Source organism: Bombus vancouverensis, chromosome 10 (genome assembly GCF_051014615.1).
Source record: "Bombus vancouverensis nearcticus chromosome 10, iyBomVanc1_principal, whole genome shotgun sequence".
NCBI lineage: Eukaryota > Metazoa > Arthropoda > Insecta > Hymenoptera > Apidae > Bombus > Bombus vancouverensis.
The window spans coordinates 5161349-5180854 of NC_134920.1; the positions used below are offsets into that span (position 1 = coordinate 5161349).

Genomic DNA, 19506 nt, shown 5'->3' on the forward strand with positions numbered 1-19506 from the left:
AAATTCTATAACGTGTTATCTATGTTAATGTAAGATTTTAAACGAGATAATAATTCTTAGATGTTTTAATAATTTTCTAATAATATTTGAGACTTATGTCTCGTTTTAGTAAATGTTTTAACGGACGGAATGTATATATGTATGTATGTTTACCATAAACTTATGGGCACATTTTCCAGAGATCTCCTCGATTCATTTTTTTCTTTTGCGAGCGGCCAACTAAACGTAGGATTAAACGGAGGAAACGATGAATCACCGTTATTCCGTTGTTGGTCGAATTTCACGAAACAAACCCACTCGCTTTTTATTCCTTCGAGTATTCGAGCTGTTGGTAATTTCTTGCTTCTTCGTCCTGTCTACCTGCGTTCAGCTCTCGCCTTCAACGTCGATAACTTCGTGCACCACGAAGAGCAAAAAGGCGACGATGCGGGAAAAAGAATTTCGAAGGGTGCACGAGGTTGAACCATAAATCTGCTCAGTAGAATATTGTGCGTTTTCGTGGCAGACGAATAGCTAGGCTATCCTGGCTGACGGCTTAGCGTGAAACGGAACGATTTTACGTGATTCCGTCGTTTCCATGCTATTCTTTCCTCGGGTAAGCGATTTCGTGCAGAACGTCGAGGTCACGATAATTATGTTAAACGATGTATACGTAACACACAGAGGCTTCGATACTCACCTTGTAACCGGCGACAGAGACGACGTAAGTGGAGGTGATCGACAACAGGAGGAAGTAAAGGGCTGCGATTTCAAATTTCCGTCTCATCTGGAACAAACGCGCGTATACGTTAATAGAAATGTCGCTTTTTTCACGATTCTCGTTGCAACGATGAAGTCGATCAATCTAAATTATAGTTCCAACGTTTATCGAGTGAAACTAGTTTACACGATCCTCTATGTATAGAAGTGTAGATACAGTGATATAAGAATCGCAACATTTACGTGGCGACATATTGCAACGATCAGCAAACGCGAGCGTTTCGTTCGTTGGCAAGTTTGTATTATACGATTTAATAGCTGCAGCTAGGAAGTGAAAGGTTTATTATTTATTGACCGTGGGAAGGGGAGATTCGAGTCTACGTTTATTAATTTAATCCACTTTATCCCCGCGATAAATCATCGGTCAACTCTGCGTGTCAGTCTGTTTGTAAAACGCAGTAACGATCGAGGATTCGTTGAATTTATTCGGCGGTCAGAGGTTTGCGTAATAAATGTTTATCTAGTCTGCGGTGGCTGATTTTCAATTAGCTGGCGAACAAGATCCACTTTGATTAGAATCCCTTACGATTCTCGGGGCGAACCGTGTCCTAGAATTTAAACGCTTCCTTGCCAACCAACAATCTACCACCGAGATCTTTTCCGCCCTTTCATTTCCTTTGCTGAAACTTAATTGTTCGTGCGATATTTAATCGTTCGCTTCGTCCTCTCCTGCCCGATCTTTTTTCCGGTTGAACATCGTTTTCATAAATTGCGGGAACGAGCGTCGAGACTATTGCAACCCTGGGAACGTTTTAGAGTGTCCTTTACACGAGGGACGTTGAAATATTGGCTGAAACTGAAACGAGTCGTTCGCGGATGAATTGCCACCGCGGCATATATTCGATAAACTGGTGACACGGTTATGGCAAAGGAGAACATACATACCCGTACACGTTTCTAATCGACTTAACGCAAAGGCGATTCGCGAACTGTTCGCATTCGTGTGACCTGCTTACCATGTGCCAGGCAAATATCACGCACGGAAAATGAAGACATCAGCCGAGTATCGGGTGTATTAATTAAAAGTGCTGCTACCTGTTTTTGCTTTGAACTAGTCGGCTTCATTCGAAGCAAAAGGCTGCTTCGGGGCGAGTATGCGATTTTTTGTCAAAAACTGTTTTCTCCGCCGAACGCTTGATCCATCGTTGAAACGTCAAGAACATTTTCAGCGGAATATGTTGCGCTGGATTATTACTATCGTACGGTGTAATCATTGAGAAAACATTGAATACATATATAAAATTATAGAAGACACGTATAAAGGTACGTATAAGGATACGCTCACTTTAAACGGAACGTCTTAAGCGTTTCAAGAAATCGTTTACACGAGTAGTATTTCAATTCGCAAATCAGAGTAAAACGAGTTGGTATTAAATGAACAATTCTTTTCGCTAACTTATTTTTCAGATTTAATATTTAGCGGCCTTTAATAGAGAATAGGCAAATGATTTTAACATTTCCACCTACCTTCTTCGACCCTTCACCTCGATAATTTAACTCAATTATCTTTGCGAACTCCTCGAATCGTTCCATCGTTCGATTATCTTTTATCTTTTTTCCTACAGTCTACCACTCGAAACGTATCACGTTTATCGATTAAAACGAATTAAAACCGCTTCGAACCCAATGATTAAAATGAAATTTCATTCTAACGGAATCGATCAGAAACTATTTATTCGGATGTATCACGAGCTAATGTGTCCCCAAGACGAATTGTAATCCTCGGTGGTTGGAGGATGTGAAGATTGAGCCTTTCGCGGTTAGATACTAAATTTTTCTCACGTACGCGCCATATAACGTTTCAGGTGAAAAATGAATTTTCCTTAACCGTATTCCCTGGTATACGGGATGCTTTATTTAGCCTGTTTAATCCGCGCGCGTGAAGCGGAAGATAAATCCGACGACGTCTCACAGCCAGAAGTCGTAAATCGAGCGTCTCGACGCTGGCCAGAAAAGAGAGATCGTTCCGTTGTCGTTCGGGATCGCTCCTGGCATAGGTTCTCCGCCCTTTCTGAATTCATTCCCGGCTTTTCAATTCGAAGACAAATAGCTTTGATAAAGGCGGAAATATATATTGTTATTGGCCAAGAGGAGGCCCAGCACGTTCCCCGCTCGGCAGTATATTTGAAAAACGTTTATACGGGCAAACGATTGGCTCGCTGTAAATCCTCGCGTCGATCCTCCTCGGCGGAGATTCTTATTACTTTCTCTAGACGAGTAAGAGCAGAAGCCATTCTAACGAATAAGAACGGGCTCGATCGATTCCGGCGGGCTTCGAGAGTTGCACGCGCGTTGCTTTCGCGTTTCCCACTCCGTGTCGCGGTTCTTTCACGTCGGGACGATTTTCAAAGTTACGCGCCGGAACGACGAGGGTCGGATCGTTTCGATGTTCCGGGGTCTTATCTTTAAAGCCACGGCGAATCCTCGCTTTCGGATCGCTTAAGTAAGTCCTTTTCGGTCCGTTTAGCATTCTGATTTCCGACGAGTTTTATAAACCCCCTCCATCCTTAAACTCCGTTTTATCGCGGGGAAATTGAAACGCGATTGAAAAAGTTCCAGGCTTGCTTACGCTACTGATTTTTACCTCCCTCCCCCCTCCGTTCACCTCGTCACCGTATTTTTATTTCCTAATTGAACGCTTGATGAGGAATGATTTTGGTGAGAAAATTAGTAGGATGAATCGATGTACCAACATTAGCTTTTATGATATGGCCAAGATCGAATTAAAGTAGCAAGTAGCGATACCGATTGAGGCACAGTTCCCCAGGGTCGTATATAGCATCCTACTTTTCTCGATAAGAAGCAAACCACAACTAAAGTGTGCTTTATGTAGTAGTTTTAAATAAGGTCTTGAAGCATTATCTAAGGAACTTTGTCTTTTTATCGATTCAACGTAATATAAATTTTGATTTGTGACTTTATCGGTCATTGTAATGTTTGTACAATATTTATTAATTTATTGTTTCCTTAGTATCGAGAATAATAGGTTTAACCGCTTCACTTGATATTGGCTATTGGCAAATGAACTTCTCCTTTATAATTTTACAACTTACGTCAAACACCGTACTCAGATGACTTATATAGCTTGAAAAATTTGTTTGTAAAGTTCCATTTCCTTTATCACCATATTTGCTATTATCATGTAAACGAATTCATTACGATTGTGGTAACTTGGTAAGAGTACTCAAACGAATAGATAACATTAATTTAACGTAAGAGAGCAAGTAATGCAGCATTTGCAACCATCGTTGCATGTGTGAGAATCAAGATTTGAAATCGATAATTCTACAGCTGTACATGTCCTCGTGTACCTCATTAAAGAATAGTCGACTCAAATCCGAAGATACAGTGAAACATTAGACGATGGCAGGGTGGTGGTGCATTCCAGGTTAAGCGTCACTCGTCGGGAGTTCACGGAAGGATGGATGAGTAAAAGCACATTTTTCACACGGGCTTCTAAATAATTCCTGTGCCTTCAATTTCTATGAGTGCCTGGAGCTACCTCCTCTACCACTAGTACTACTACACTACACTACTGCTCCTTCATCGCAACTACTGGCCATGGACAATATCCATTCTGTGGTCAATCAGTGGTCACTACTGGTCAGTAGGTAGTCACTTTCTCCAAAATCGATTCCAACATTCACCATATATAGTTGGCTATTGTGTCCACATTTCTAAGGATTCTCTTCTGATTGCAACTGGTTCCATGGACCGTATCCGTCTGCGATCAATGATGGAAAATAATCTATCATCTTCTACAGTTCCCCAACCAGTAAATATTTTCATTGAAGTTCACTTCATCGATGAAACTGTAATTTAAAGGAATCTTCTACATTTACAAAAGCAAGGGTTTGAAATTCTAAAGAAAATCGTAACAACAAAAGAACCATAGAAAAGTGTAAAACTAAGAAATGGAATTCTTGCAATAAAAAGAAGGACATTATAAAAGATACTATAATAACAAGTTGGATTAACGAAGAAGTAGCAACGCAAGGACACGAAGAACGGTTAAAACGTTAAAAAAGTAACGCAATTCTTTAAAAAGTAACAGCAATTCTTTAAAAAGGAAAAGGAATAACATCAGACCATAGGGAAAAGTGAAGTTTGCACGAATAAAAACACACCAGGCAGATACCAAGAAGTTTGAAATTCCAACGCGAGAACACGGCACGATAAACCAGGAATGAATTCCGAAACCTGTATAATTGATTTTTCGTCCTTACTAAATTAGAGAACGAAGAAACTAGGTTAGATTCGTTCGCCAAGATGAACCATGAATTGAATACGAATAATCATTTGTAGGATTCTTTCCGATGAAGCATATCTCCTCGTCAATGAGAAACGGATTCAAATGTGTCACCAATACGTACTCGAACGAAGTTCTCACGTTCTTCTTCGTTTTCACAGAGTTGCTTTGCCTTCGTAGATCGAAGTATCCTTTTCCATCCTTGCGCGGCGCGGCGGCTTAATCACGAAAGCTCACGGTGTCTCTAATTTACATCCCGTATCTTTGTCCCGTTTAAAAAAGCTCGGCCACCGGAAGACGAATTGCATGGCTCTGTAATTATTCGAAGAAAGAGAAACTGTGGACGGTAGAAGCCAGAGTGTAGCGAGAGAACGGCTGATATTTTTTCAAGAGACGAATGTAGAAGAGGAAATGCTAAGGGGTGGAAAAGCCCGACGACCGGAGACGGAGGAGCTGGCTGGAATGGTTTATTGCGTGTGGAGATAATGGGACGATGCGGGGTTTTGCCTCAGTTTCTGTCTTCAATATCGTCCTAAGAATCCAGCTATATTGTCCTACGATACGTTGTCTGGCAGCTTATTAATACAATCGTTTTAATATCGTCGTGATAAGTGTTAAAAAGAAAAGATAGATTCCTTGGGGGTCGTGAAGTGTTCTCTGGATGTTCGTCGTAGTTTAACATTTTTAATTGAGGATTTTCAGCGCACTAATAGAAAAATATCTCAAGTGGATTTTGTCAAATTTATTGGAACGTTAAGGGGCTAAAGATGTTTCTTCTATGGCTGGGAAAGTGGGCTCTGAAAAAAGGTTGGGAAACGTTACAATAGATTCAATTTGATTCATTGTATGTTTATCTTCGATAACGAGTACGAACAAATACAATTCTCTTCCATTGAAGTTCCACTTGGCAAAACAATTTAACGTTTTACTAGGGACCCAAACATAAAAAGCAGTTATGTGTTATTTAAATACACAAGGTAGGCTGCACTGTTTATTTCTGCCTAGACTGTACCTACGAGCAGCGAGGCCAACTGAGCTTTATTCTTGTGGTTTTAAATTGCTGCTCGGCCAATGGGTCCTTCTATTAATCGCGTCCGAAAAAATATTCCATGGGCTGTGGATGTTGGTCCGTTGTTGCTCGATCTCTCGTACACCTGCGACTCCGTCGATCGATGTTCTACGGGATTAACTTGGCTAGCGTTTTTTAACCGATTTACTCGATATTTGCTTATCAATTATTTACGACAGCGCGTTTCACTCTTCTTTTTTTATTTATTACATCGATGCTGTGAATAAACACGGTTCGATGTTTGTTCTAACTGAAAATTCAGAAATACTAGGTTTTGGTTGGAAGTAAAATAATGTAGATTTTTTATTATACTAAAAAAAACATTTTCAAATGGTTTATACGTGACACTTTACGATAAAATCGTTTTATAAGAAGGGTGTTCCGTACCTAAAAAACTCTCGATCCTTTTCTGAGTTTAAAAATCCCTTATTCTCAAAATATGGCATTTTCTTTAAATAGAAGAATTCTTTAAATAAAAGAAATATAAAGAGAAACGTTAGTAAGTTAAGTAATTTCTATATTCACATTACTTTCTCATTAACCTACTATTTTAGAAAGGGCTACGATTGAAAGTAGAGTCAAACGAGCATCGCTATATACATATAAACTATTATCATCCTTCTAAGCCTCCGTGTTAGCACATTACGATATATTTCTCGTAATTATCGTGCACGAGAGCTGTACTACGTACCATGTATGCTAGCTATTTGGGTGCACTTTTAAATTGTATTAATTTTGAACAAAACATCGAATGTCTGAACGTGCAAAACTTGTAGTTACCATAATTGAAGTGCGTCGTCGGACTATGTGAATATATCGATACAGTCTGCAACGGTGAAACTCGTGAGCGCAAATATTTTGAAGCAGCAGCAGCTGTTGCTCGAGTGCCGCTCATTAAGCCGGAAGCAGCTTGGAATTTGGCGTCGTTTAAGAAACATCGGCGGAATTTCTCTGTTATCGCATTACGCAACCGCGATTACCATTATTCACGAGTCCATAAGCCTATGAAAGCACCGACTGCCGAATATTTGGACTGCATTAATTGCCGAAGGTAGGTCAAGCACCAGTCGAATTTGCAATCGCTCTAGTTGCACCGGTCGATCGTAAATGACGGCCGGGATGACGAGTGTTCTGACATTTCATTCTTTCACTAGAAAATGCTTCGGCATACGCATAGAATCGAGAGCAATAAACGTATTCGAACTTCGAACAATCAATGGCACGTTTGATTCGATTGGGAGATTATTTAGAACTGGGTTTTGAAGGATTTTGTGGAGATATATCAAGAGAAAGTTTTATTGTATATTATAAATACTATTTTGGCTGTTAATATAATATTAGAACTACTAAATTTGTTAGACAGGTAGTTTGCCACGCTTTTTCGTATATTAATAACATATACGATTTAAAGAAAAAATGAATGCCTATAAAATTTTGAGATCAGAATTTGATTATATATAGTCAATGTACTATTTCAACTATAATTATCTGTAATATATCTATCTAAATTATATCTGCAATATATTTCAGTATACGATAGAAACTGGTTGTTCTAGTATTAAATTGGACTGGTGTGATAAAAATAGTCTTTGTGCTTCTTCTCAAAGTACTCTCTATCCCTATATCTTCACGTTGTATATGCGTTTCCCATTTTTCAAAACAGCGTGACAATTGATCTTTTGTCAAGATGCTCAGCAGGTCTACAGTTTTCTTTCACTGCGAAGAGTTAAAGTCGATATCCATTGAAACGTTTTTTATTTGTGAGAAGAAAAAAAGGCGCAGAGTGCCAATATTGAAGCACTTGAAATGCATTTATGAATCAAAACTGAAATGGAGCTATGCATCAATGGAGCCTCTGCATGAGGCATTCTCACTGCATGATTCCAGCAAATCAATTAGTAGTATTCAATCGAAACAAAATTCGCTTGTGAATTGAATAGTGAATCAAGTTGAAATCTTTATTTAATGCTTCATTTCTACTCTTATTAAAGTTATAGTATTTTTACGACACGCAGTTTTACTACCCACTAACCAGAATAAAGTATAAAACACATTATAATATATGTCACATGACTGATTTATTGATCAACGCCCAGCTCAAACCATTGTATCTAGAAACGTAAAATTTGAGCAGCATACTGCTTATGCGACGTAGGCATGTGATAAGAATTTTGGAAATACTCATCCCAACGGGATAGAAGTGAGGTAAAATTTTTTTAAAAGAATGTCATATTCCACGAGTTGTTAAAATTGGTTACGTAAAGTTCAGCATGTGAACTTCTCATTAAAAATGGGCAAATACGCGTGTGAGCATTTTTCGAAATTCAATCTGTATAGAGATATGTATGATTGTATATATTGTTCATATATGATGCACATATATAATAAAAGGGGTATATGTTCTTTTCTCAAATGATAACTGTAACTTACTTCTATGTTCACTGAAGCTGGAGATTTGAGATTCGGTAAACAAATCACTTATTGAAAATAAACAAGCACGTATGTGAGCGTTTTTCGAAGTTGAACCCTTATGGAAATGAAAAAGGGGTAAGTTGTTTTCTGAAAAAATAACCGTATATCCAACAGCTGGGGGATTTGGGATTATATATTATACAGGAAATAAACTTGTCATTAAAAATAAACAAACCCGTGTTTAAGCATTTTTCGATATTCAAATCCTAAATGATGATCAAACAGAGGGTAATAAGCATAAATTGCTATAAAAACAAATACCGTGCAGGCAAAGCTGCGTGCGAGCAGCTGTGTTATAAACACAATACATGTATGTGTACCAAAAACTAGATGTACTCAATGATTTCCAGCATCGATTTATTCAGGAATAACTTTTATTTATTGCTTCACGTATCAGCTTCGTAAAATATCAATTCGAAAGCACCTTGTGCATATACGATGCGCCGAAAAAATATCAGAAATATAAATTTACACATATTAATATTTCTATATATTAATCGCATGATCCTGTCCATTGCTTCTCGAAAGCTTCTTGCCGTGCCACTGAAATTTGAGCAATTTGTCAGTTTCAATAGTGTCCGTTCGTTCCAAATGCCCACTGACGTAGCTAGTTCGACCGAATGATCAGCAGCAGCCGCCTCATACTTGCATCGCGATGTTGCACGGTATGATTTGCGGGTGCAATCTGCCGAAATGTCGACATGCGACGATTAGCACGCGAATAATCGTTAAGCTTGACTGTCGCGCGGAAGGTTTGCAACGGGCTGGTTGTTCCTTTCATCGCCAGTGCTGTCGAAACTAAGGTAAAGTTCGACGATTCGACGATCCGTGTTCTGTAATTAATTCAATTCGTCGTTTAATCGCGTTCTTTCACATGTTTTGGGTGTTCAAGTTCTCAAAGAATCAACGTTAAATAGGTCTTATCTCCGAGTACCGAGCACCTTGAATTTACGTAATCAGGGCGCTCCTATTCAATTCAAATTCAATCAGACCGAGGGAACGCGTTTTATTTCGCAATCGCCGCGTCAAGGCTGAATTAACCGTGTCAGCAATTTATATTTCGCTCCTCGACCTATCGTCGGCCACCATTAGCGATCGCGAAAACGGCGGCCCGCTGAAAGAGCGATTTATGGTAGCTCGATTAAAAGCGTCAGATAGCGTCACTCACAAGTCGAACTTCTCGCTTTTTTCCGGGTATTAGCGGATCTATTTAATCGATCAGATGAAGGGTGCCGGTTGAATTCCTTATCGGCGTGCATCATTTTTATCGGAAAAGGGCGAGTGGATATTTTGAATGAAACGTAAAAACGTAACTACGATGGGATAAAGTCAAGCAAAAGAGGAAATGTTTTTTTAAAGGAAAAAGAAGACACACGCGGCACGCCATTCTTATTTTTGCGTAAGAATAGCGTTAATATTCTAACAATTGTTAATTTCTCCTCTTTTGTGTCATAGTAATAAACAGTTCTTTGAAAAGCCGATGCGAAAATGTTACGAAACGCTGTGAAATTTTTCTCTGCGATGCGCCTCGTTGCATCGCGGACGGATTAACGGTAAAAAAGACGCGCTAAATGACATTTAGCTTTTTCTTTTCACGCGTGTTACGTCATATTCATCCGCGTCGTGCCGCCACGCTTATTGCGTTTCGGCTTACTAGACTTTCTTCGTTGGAAGGGCGCGATTACGACATTTTTTTCCCCACGTCGAATGTAGTCTGAACGACTGAACTGATGCGCGATTTACGATATTACTCTTAGGGTAAGATCGTTCCCGGCATGGCCAATAAATTGCGTCCGTGTTTTCGCGCATTCGCTGTATCTATAAATTGCTCGTGTTTCGCCGATTTTTACCTCGGCTGTTCGCTATCTATTTCCGTCGTTAATACGATTTCTCCGCCCTCGAGCGCTGCCCCCTCCTTCTACCTCGTGCTCTTTTTCCCCCCATTGTTGTTCCCGTTGTTTTATTTTCTGCCACGCCACGCCCTGATGTTCCGTATTCTCCGACCAAATATTTTTAATGGCGTTCCCACCTACCGAACCAGAGACCGGGGTTTGTTTCTCGAGTACTTTTAGTGTGCTGCAAACAACTCACGGATGCAACGGGCACAAAAAGCGGTACGGTCGGCGAGAGATTGACATGGAGCCGTTGTTTCCATCCAGACATTATCGATAATACCATAAATTTACGTTCGTTTAATCTAACGCAAGCAGGGGAGAAACGAATGGAACGAAGGATAAAGACGAAAAAGCAGATAGCAGAGATTAAAAGATCGATGAAGTGAATTTCAAAGTCTCCCGATCGGATCCTTTGGCAAAATCCATTTATCCTTCGGTCGATATCTCGTCGGATCCCATGTCCGATAAAAGTTCCTTGAAGCTGTCTGTTAACCATTTATGTGTATCCGAACGCGATTAGACTAGATTGCAGCGGAACTTTGTTCGGTATATTGTTCTGGGAGAACAGGGAAATGAAGTTAGCGGACAGTCGCTACTGGATGGAATTTATTTCTCGAAAGAAGCACCAATATCTCGGTGGAAACGGCGAAGGAGGAGGAGGGTAGCGATGTCGCAGAATTGGAAAGCGCGACACGCTCCAACCTCAAACTCCGCGAAGCACATAAAGAAATAGTTTGTAACAAGCAAAAATTTTAGAATCTTCCCTACGCTCTTGACGCTTTATCGACGATAAATCAAACTCCCCGAGAGAAGTTCACGCGAACTCGTTGAAGGAAGCGTAAAACGGGCAACACGTATAATACATTATACCATGTCGTCCCTGATCGTAATGCACAACTCGCGAATTATGCTGTTGGAGGTAGCTGTGAAAAATGTGAGTAATTATAGATAAGTTGTATATCATCGCGACGTTTATGTAGCTACGTAGTCAATCGGTAAGTTACTCCGCCCCTTTAAGAAAGATACGAACGAATAGAAAAAATATTTTTCATTGTTAACGTACATTTATGTTTAGTTATTACTTCTGGCCATAGTTGAGTCGAAAACGCCTTTCGTAACGAGAAATTAACTCATAAATTACGTTTCCAAAGAATTTGTGTCCCATATCTCAAGAAGATTGTGATGTTGCATCCTCTACTTCGTCATCCGTGTTGTGACGATTCCCATCTATATGTTTTTTCACTCGAACATAAAAGTCATAGCGATAGGCGTGGATTGTAAAGGAAATATTCCTATTGTCCCCATTTTTACGTAACAGAATTTTGTCCGAGGATGGTATAACGGCAGGTATCTCGAACTTGGACGAGTTTGTTAGATGACATTCTATGTTTAGCACAAGGTAATATCAGATTGATTGATACAATCGAGTTGTCGCTTACTATACATCGACAACGGTGTTGCATCTACCACTTAGTGGCAATTATATGTCTCTTTTAGAACACGAGTTAGAGAGTGGGGAAGTAACTTATTGATTGATACGTATTACCACATCTTTTTTCATATTCTTTTTTTTTTGCAAAATTGCAAGCTTTTACATAATAACGACTAAAAATACGATTTTAACGATTTGGATGATCGAAGATGTAAGAGCTTTTATAGTGAAATTCTATACCCGCATATAAATGTGGTTGCTTAGCTTCTTGTACATAAGGTTAGCCGACATCGCAATCTTTCTGAAATTTTTAAATCTAACACGTTCTGTGCCGGTCACGTAATGGCGAGTATATGGGCTAGCAGTCACGTAAGAGCGTAAGGATACGTCATATAGTATTAAAAAGTATCATACCACCGTTTCCTCTTCCTCTTTTAAAATCTGTATTTTTAGAGCATGGAATGACCAAGATGTGTGCTTCACTGCGCGAAGTCACTCGTAAAAAAAAGCTGCAAAAACCTTTCCACAAATAAATATTTCACCAACATGACATATTTACAATAAAACAACGTATCTCCACCGATGTAAAAATTACTCGACGAAACCAATCCACGTAACCTATATTTTTGGCACGGCGTCCACTAAATTCCGTTATATTGACACGATTGAACAGCTGTACATGCCATGGTCCGACGTGTTCGACTCTGCGCTTATGAAGAGGACTGTCATAATGTTTCGAATGCTGGATGACGAATGGACAACGTTGTCGCCGAATCGACGAGACTATCGTTCGTATCGTGGCTCTAATTACGAGAACGAACAATTTTATGGCGGCAGATCCGTGCTGTTCTCCGTGCCGGAAACTATGTTCGAGGAGAAAATGTCCGGAGTAGATCTGCAGCTGTATGTGTACAAAGGAGTGTCCAAGTATTTCGAGCTGGAGCCACGACGGAATTTCGGATTCGCCCTCGTCAGGATGGACGATCTGTTTAACGGTATTATCAAGGACCTCTGCGAACGGAAGGAGCTGGAGGGTTATTTTTCTGCCGCACTGGAGCGGGAACCTATATCAAGGTAAATGCATTTAAATACGCGGACCTGGCGTTTATGCAAATTCGCCGGCAAAACGAATTACCGGACGGCAAATGTTACGTCGGCCGAGCTAATGTAATTTAAAAAACTGCTATACCAAGTAGTACTGAATTAGTTTGAACAGCAGCCGGTTTGTTTGTATCGAAAACCGTTTGAATCGTATTGGGCAAAATGTTTCTTCCCCTTCTGAAAAAAGGAGATAGTAATCTCGCGTGTCTGTTTTGTCTTTGTTAATCTTGTTATCTCGTTCGGATTAGTTCGAAACGTTTTACTCGCTAAGATAAACGTACAGGTGGTGTAAACGTTAAACTGGTTTTAGTGAAATTTCCTGCGCCACAATTTCTTCTCGAGTATAATACACGAATTAACGAGACACGAATTAAGAGATACCTAATGTTTCGTCGTTCTCTAAGTATGCAGAAACGCTTGTTGATACGGCTCAGACGCCTGACAGGTGCTTGTGAATCCGCTTTTCTGCGCGGTTGAATTAAGAAAAAAGTAAAGACAGAACAAAATTATGTTAATCGTGCAGGTCGACACGCGGCACGTTCGTTCTGATGGATGAGGATTTACAAGCAACCGACGCCACCATCGAGCTCTACATACGCATCAGTTACTTGGGCAAATGCATCATAACCGAAGTACACTCCCCTACGAGCATACAAAGAGCATTCTACGCACGCGAGGAAACCGACGACCATTACCAATATCAATTCCGGGAATTAAATACTATGGATCTGGAATCCTTTTGTTGGGGCAGCTTGACGATCATCCCGCCCCTTCATCCTGACAATTTGATCTGTCGATGCAAAGATCTCGTGGACAAATTAGTGGGAGTGGCGACGCAGACGAAAAAGGCGAGAAAACGCAAACGCGACGAATTCGATTTAATGCTCAGAATGGCTCATGTACAGAAACTATTGGCCTTGATGAAAGAGATGAGAAAAAATCGTCCAGACGTAATGCCGCCCGCGGAAACGAAGAGAGTTTGCCCACCGTCACCGTCACCGTGTATCTGCCCCACGGTGTGTCCACCTGTCTGCGTTTACACTATGCCCTCCGTTTGTTCCAATCCCTGTCAGCAGACAACCGTTTACTGTCTACCATGAACGAACGCCGTCTACGAGTCACAGAGAATTTGCATAGGAAGCCAGAATCGTGAAGTCGTGCTGGAAGATCCAGAGACGTTACGTCCGCGAGATGAGCTTCAAGTTTTACCATTGTTCCAACCAAATCTTTCCCGAGGTAATCACAGGGACCGTGTCCTATCGTGTTTTATGATTCATTCATCCCTCGCGATTGGACGATTTCCCAAATTGCCGGGTGAAATTTTATGGGCCAGACGAGGTTTGGGGGAGCGGTTTGTACGAGTGCAGCCGAATCGTTGGGTGACTTGGTCGAGGGTCGAGGGTCGAGGGTGTGTTTTCCTCGACTTTCTTGAATTACTTATTCCGTTCACAGGAATAGACGCAAGGATGGGAAGCAAGAAAGAATTCTCTTCATCCGCGTACGTTTCTCCCTTTGTGTATCATCGATGTGCATGGAACGTAGGATAATCTGGTCCCGAGACCGGGCGATTGTAAATTGCAAAGCGAACCAAGCCGTCTTCTGAGGAATTTCATGCACCGGGACGTGCAGTTTTTCACCGTGTTCGGGGTAACTCGATATCCACTTCGCGCCCCGGATATTCCGATATTCCATGCAATTGAAAGCCGAAGAGTTTTGCATTTTGATTACAGACACCCTCTTTCCTATACTAGCGAAGAAGATCGCCGCGTACATGTACGTGTATATATACCTACGTACGTATACGGCCACGCCGGGATTTCGATTTGCAGGCAGGGGAGTATTTTATCATCGGTGGCATTATGCAAAGATTCGAATCTGGAGAGGGCGAAAAATCTTCGATCGTGAGGCACGCGGAATCCAGGAACGGGTTTGTGAAAATAGAGCGAACGCTTCTTTTCATCGGTTCGTAAACTTTTGTTGGGAAACCACTGCTCTATTTGGACAATTTCTAAGAGGACTCGATACGTAGGAAGCACTTTTTCAACGTTTTCGCATCTTTTGATATATATGTGCACATATTATCAATCCGTTGAAATTGCACGGTGATATTTGTCAAACGTTAAATCGAAATACGTGATTGCTGTCTAAGAAATAAACGAGTGGGCGTACAATTTTATTTTACGAGTAGTATTCATTAGCTGTCATATGACGAGTAAGCGGTTTTAGTTGCGGTGAAAGTTTACGAGGCTAATGACGACGCACTTTTTTATGTAAAAGGGAGCCTGGAAACCTTAATGACTGTACGAAAAGTAAAAACCGAACAATTTCAAAGTTGCCACATTCAAAATTAATTGTACGATATATTTGTGTTTCGTAACCTCGCTTTCTTTCCTACGTGCCGCAATTGTGTGCAGCGATGCGCGTGATTGTATCTGAAAAATTCCTTAGAATATCCCACGTTTCTCGATAAAGAGTTCGTCACGTTTTACACGAGTCTTAGCTCACTGAGTGCACTATTTGTTGTCACGCTTAATTTAAACGTACATATGGAGCGTTTTACAATTCCACGCAAATACGAGTTCCTGTAACTTGGTTGAAACGAACAAAATCCCCCAACATACGTTATCAACTTAATCGACTTTCAGACACTGACGATTTACTGATCTTTTACTGAAAGAGCATGCGCCCATGGCATAGTAATACAAGATCAAAATGATCTCGGAATATGCTCGAACGCGATAAAAAACAGCCGGCGAGTGAAAGTGTGCATTTTTACGTTCACGGGTCCCTCAAAATGCGATCGCAATAAATCACCGGAATAAAAGTGACTGGCACCTTGTATGCATGCCACTGAATGGCTATTACACGGCACTAACGAATTTCTATGTGTAGCGCAATATTCCTTGACTATGCTAGACTTCAATTCGAAAGCATAATTCCACGATCTCTAATGCAAGGTTAAGTGTATTGGAGAATCTTCCTAGGACGGAAGCTCGGAATATCGCAGAGATTGTGTAATTCTTAAACAAATACCCAGAATTATCAAACATCGAAGTCTAAGACAACTACTATATTTGCCGTAACAATCTCGAGTATTGCATTTCATTCAACAAGAAATGATGAATTATTCAACGATGAATCGACATTTTCCTGATTGGTCGATTTAGAATTTTATAAGAAACGCGAATTTAGAAAGTAAAATATTGATTCATAGTTGAAAGTTAAATAAAGTACAAGGGTCGAAACGTATAAGACTAGGTATATTTCGTGAAAGTTTCGATAATGTATGAATATAGCGGGATACAAATATTTATTTCTTTATACGTTGTCCTTATAGCGGTATTGATACCCGTGAAACAAATGCTGAGAAAAAAAGGAAACACGTTTCAGCAAAAGCTCTGTACATTCGGTGTTCACCACGCTCGACGTGATACGTTACTCTTGAATTCCCTCCAAGAGTGGATTTTACCCGGATTTTCGAATTTGCCCGATTTTCTCGTACATTCACCTTCAATTTATCGCGAAGTAAAAGCAGATGCAAGATGGATCGATCTGGAAAACTCCAAAGTCCAATAGAACCCAGTTCTGGGGAGAATTCAACGGTAACATATTAGGTCGATTACCGTGAAACGCTTCTAGACACCAAAACACGATTTCGCAAATATATCCCTTTAAAAAGAAAGAAAACGAGGATGCTTTATCCATACGTGTGTTCTTCTATAAAATTAGATTTCCCCTATATATATATATTAACAGAATTCTCCAAACGAATTTCCAAAATCAAAATGCCACCAGCTTTTGAATGAAAGATGTTAGCTTGTCAAATTTCAAGATGATAGACACTGAGAACTTCCGAGGGATAAATCTCCGGAGGCAACAAAATGCAGCTGCAAGATTAATACACTTCCTGCGGCGCGTGTCTCTTGAATTTGACTCCGACAATCTCGACAAAATCTCGTTCGATCATAGTCGGAAATGCAGACAGCTTCTTCCACCCGCGACCACGCCGACGTTTAGATAAATAGCGGGGAATCCAAAAAGAGGGGCGCGTATACGAGGGCAATAGTTCGGCGAAGATAAGCGAGATGCGAAATGGCTTCGCCATAACAGGAAAAATACGAAACGTCGGTACGTGTGTTTCGTGTAGACGCTCGTCTAGACGCGAGCCAGTATACGTATATATACCGTGTGTATACGACGATACATAACCCCCTGTGCACAGCAGGATGTGGAAGACTCGGGGGAACGAGATTACAGGAGATCGAGGAGGAAGAAGGAGTAGGAGTTGAAACGGCCGGAGTGACTCGTTTTCCTCCCTGTTTTCCAGACGGGGCCTACCACCACGCGTCTCAGAAACTATGGATTATCGGGTATAGTTGGCACTCTCCCCTCCAAGCAACTCGAGAGGCATTGATAGTTGGACAGGCATCTAACAATGAACGAACACGTCAGGAGATTAGGGGGCACTTTATAAACGGCTGGCCACCAAGGGAATCGCTGTGAAACGTTATCGACAAGTTCGATGACACGCGTCGCACCGGTAGTGCTAGTGCTGTGGTGTTTAACTGGCTTTCTAAGTGGCTGGTAGTCGGCCGACACGGCGGGTGAGTAGAGAGAACCCGAAGTACACCGAGTAGCTTGACGGTCCTCGATGTTACTCCGGTCTCCGGTGTTCGCGGTGACATCGGCGCAGACAAGATGTATCGATTACTGATACTTAAGCACACCGGTGTGTACGATGAGTTGGACGGCTACCGTCGTTTAGCCAGCAGACGAGACTGTCGAGACTTCGCCGTTCCACGAAAATGTTCCTCTCTGATTACGAGCCAGAATAACGTCAGCTACCCGGTTTTCCAGCGCTAGCAATTAGCCGCTACGATTGACACGCAATTAGACTAGGAGGCAAAACAGGGAATAAAAAAAGTAGGAAGAGGATCGAATATCGAGAATACTCGTTTCGAGAGTTTCTCGCAGAGTGAACTAATTGCGACAAATTAAGGATGTACGTGCGTACAGTCAGCATGTAAATATACGCGTGATAGATAGAAGTAATAACTTTGTGGATCTTCCTTTGAAACGATTATTTAACCATGTGATGCCGTTACGTGTAATCGTTACGTTTAAACCACCCGTGCTATAAGGTATGCCGTGTTCGGCGCGTTGAAAACAGGCTAACGTCTTTGGCAATTATCGATAATCGATAGATGATGCTTCATTGCGATATATTTAACGAATAACACGTGTGCGTAGCTTGATAATTCGTAACAGCTAATACAGTGGTTTCGACCGAGTGTTTGATAAGCTAGTGTACAGTCATTAACATTTGATAAATGATGCGCTATTAAAGGATTAGCCAGCCGCTAGTTTAAACGTTGATGACCATTGATGAATAAATATCAAGTAAATTAGACCATTCTACGTATCCATGACACAAGCATATACCGAATCATTCAATATTGCCTTAACAGGGTATACAATACTATGAATGAAACGGTGAAATTTCGTGTCCCGAAACAACTTGAAACAAGAACCGCTAGCCCGGATAAACGAAGTAAGTTAAAACGCTTGGAAATAGAAAACGATTCCATTGCATTTAAAATCATGATAATTCGGTTAATTGATAATGACAGTACGAGACATCAATCTCGTTTTATAGATACGGTTGCTTGGTATTCCAGGTAGTTAGGTACATAGACGAGTCTGTACTCCGACAAACCAGTTAGAATCCTAATTTGCTCATCAAAGTCGGTACGCGATACCGAAGCAATATGTATATTTGTGTATGTATTTTGATCGGTTCTATAATGATCGTACAGAATTGCTGATGGTTATGCAAGTAATTCCCTAATGAGGTATTTAATCCTAAATTTGTATTCTCTTTACTTCTGCAATCAACGCGTTTGCAATTATGTATCTTTACCTATACGTGCATAAATAATATTTTTCGTCGTTGAAATCCATAGTACGAGTTATTAAACACTGCATTAGCGGACCAGTTGCTTTGAGCATATCTCAAACATTAGATTTATGGAATATCGGTTATTAATTTACTATATCCGCGCCAGCATATTGTGGATGTTTGTCAAACGATCCGAAGCAGCCAGAGAATTTTCGAATGTTCGGGGCGTTCAGCAATATAGGAGACGAAGCGATGTTACGAAGCTTGTATCTACCCTGGAACAAGCCACTACGAACATTTTCCGTGATGCTGGAACTTTGAAAGATTATAACTCGAACGGAAGCGTTTACAAACCCAGAGTTTATACCACGTTGTTTCGTTACCACTAGAACGCCGCATACGAAAACGGGGAAGCTCGTTTTGGCAGCAACATGCAACATGGGATGGAAAGTTTTTACAGTAATTTAACCTCGATTAATTACCATCTATACAGGTACTTTAGAGAAAATCGATAAAATTCAATCAATTTCATTAATGGATTGGGTAGTTTCTATTGTAACTTCCTTCATCACGTTCCATGAGTAGAATATTAGGAAATGAAATTTTCGCTGCGCTATGTTTTCATTTTTG

General features: G+C 40.6%; 2 protein-coding genes across 2 annotated transcripts in view; one reads left to right on the forward strand and one right to left on the reverse strand.

Annotated features, from left to right (window-relative positions):
* Fstl5 (follistatin-like 5) overlaps window positions 1-19506 on the reverse strand; it is a 47690-nt gene that overhangs the window by 14027 nt on the left and 14157 nt on the right. Inside the window, exon 2 of the mRNA XM_033336170.2 lies at window positions 680-766. Within this exon, the coding sequence (XP_033192061.1) occupies window positions 680-766 (87 nt within the window). The remainder of the gene's footprint in view (window positions 1-679; window positions 767-19506) is intronic.
* Window positions 11316-14077, forward strand: LOC117157869 (uncharacterized). Its single transcript, XM_033336175.2, has 3 exons — window positions 11316-11378; window positions 12550-12950; window positions 13501-14077. Exons 1-3 carry the CDS (start codon window positions 11316-11318, stop codon window positions 14075-14077), a joined length of 1041 nt encoding a protein of 346 aa, XP_033192066.2.

Coding starts and splice junctions, on each gene's coding strand:
- LOC117157869 (XM_033336175.2), top strand. CDS start 11,316: ATGTCGTCCCTGATCGTAATGCACAACTCGCGAATTATGCTGTTGGAG. Junction 11,379..12,549: donor TGGAGGTAGCTGTGAAAAAT/GTGAGTAATTAT, acceptor ACGATTGAACAG/CTGTACATGCCATGGTCCGA. Junction 12,951..13,500: donor GAGCGGGAACCTATATCAAG/GTAAATGCATTT, acceptor TTAATCGTGCAG/GTCGACACGCGGCACGTTCG.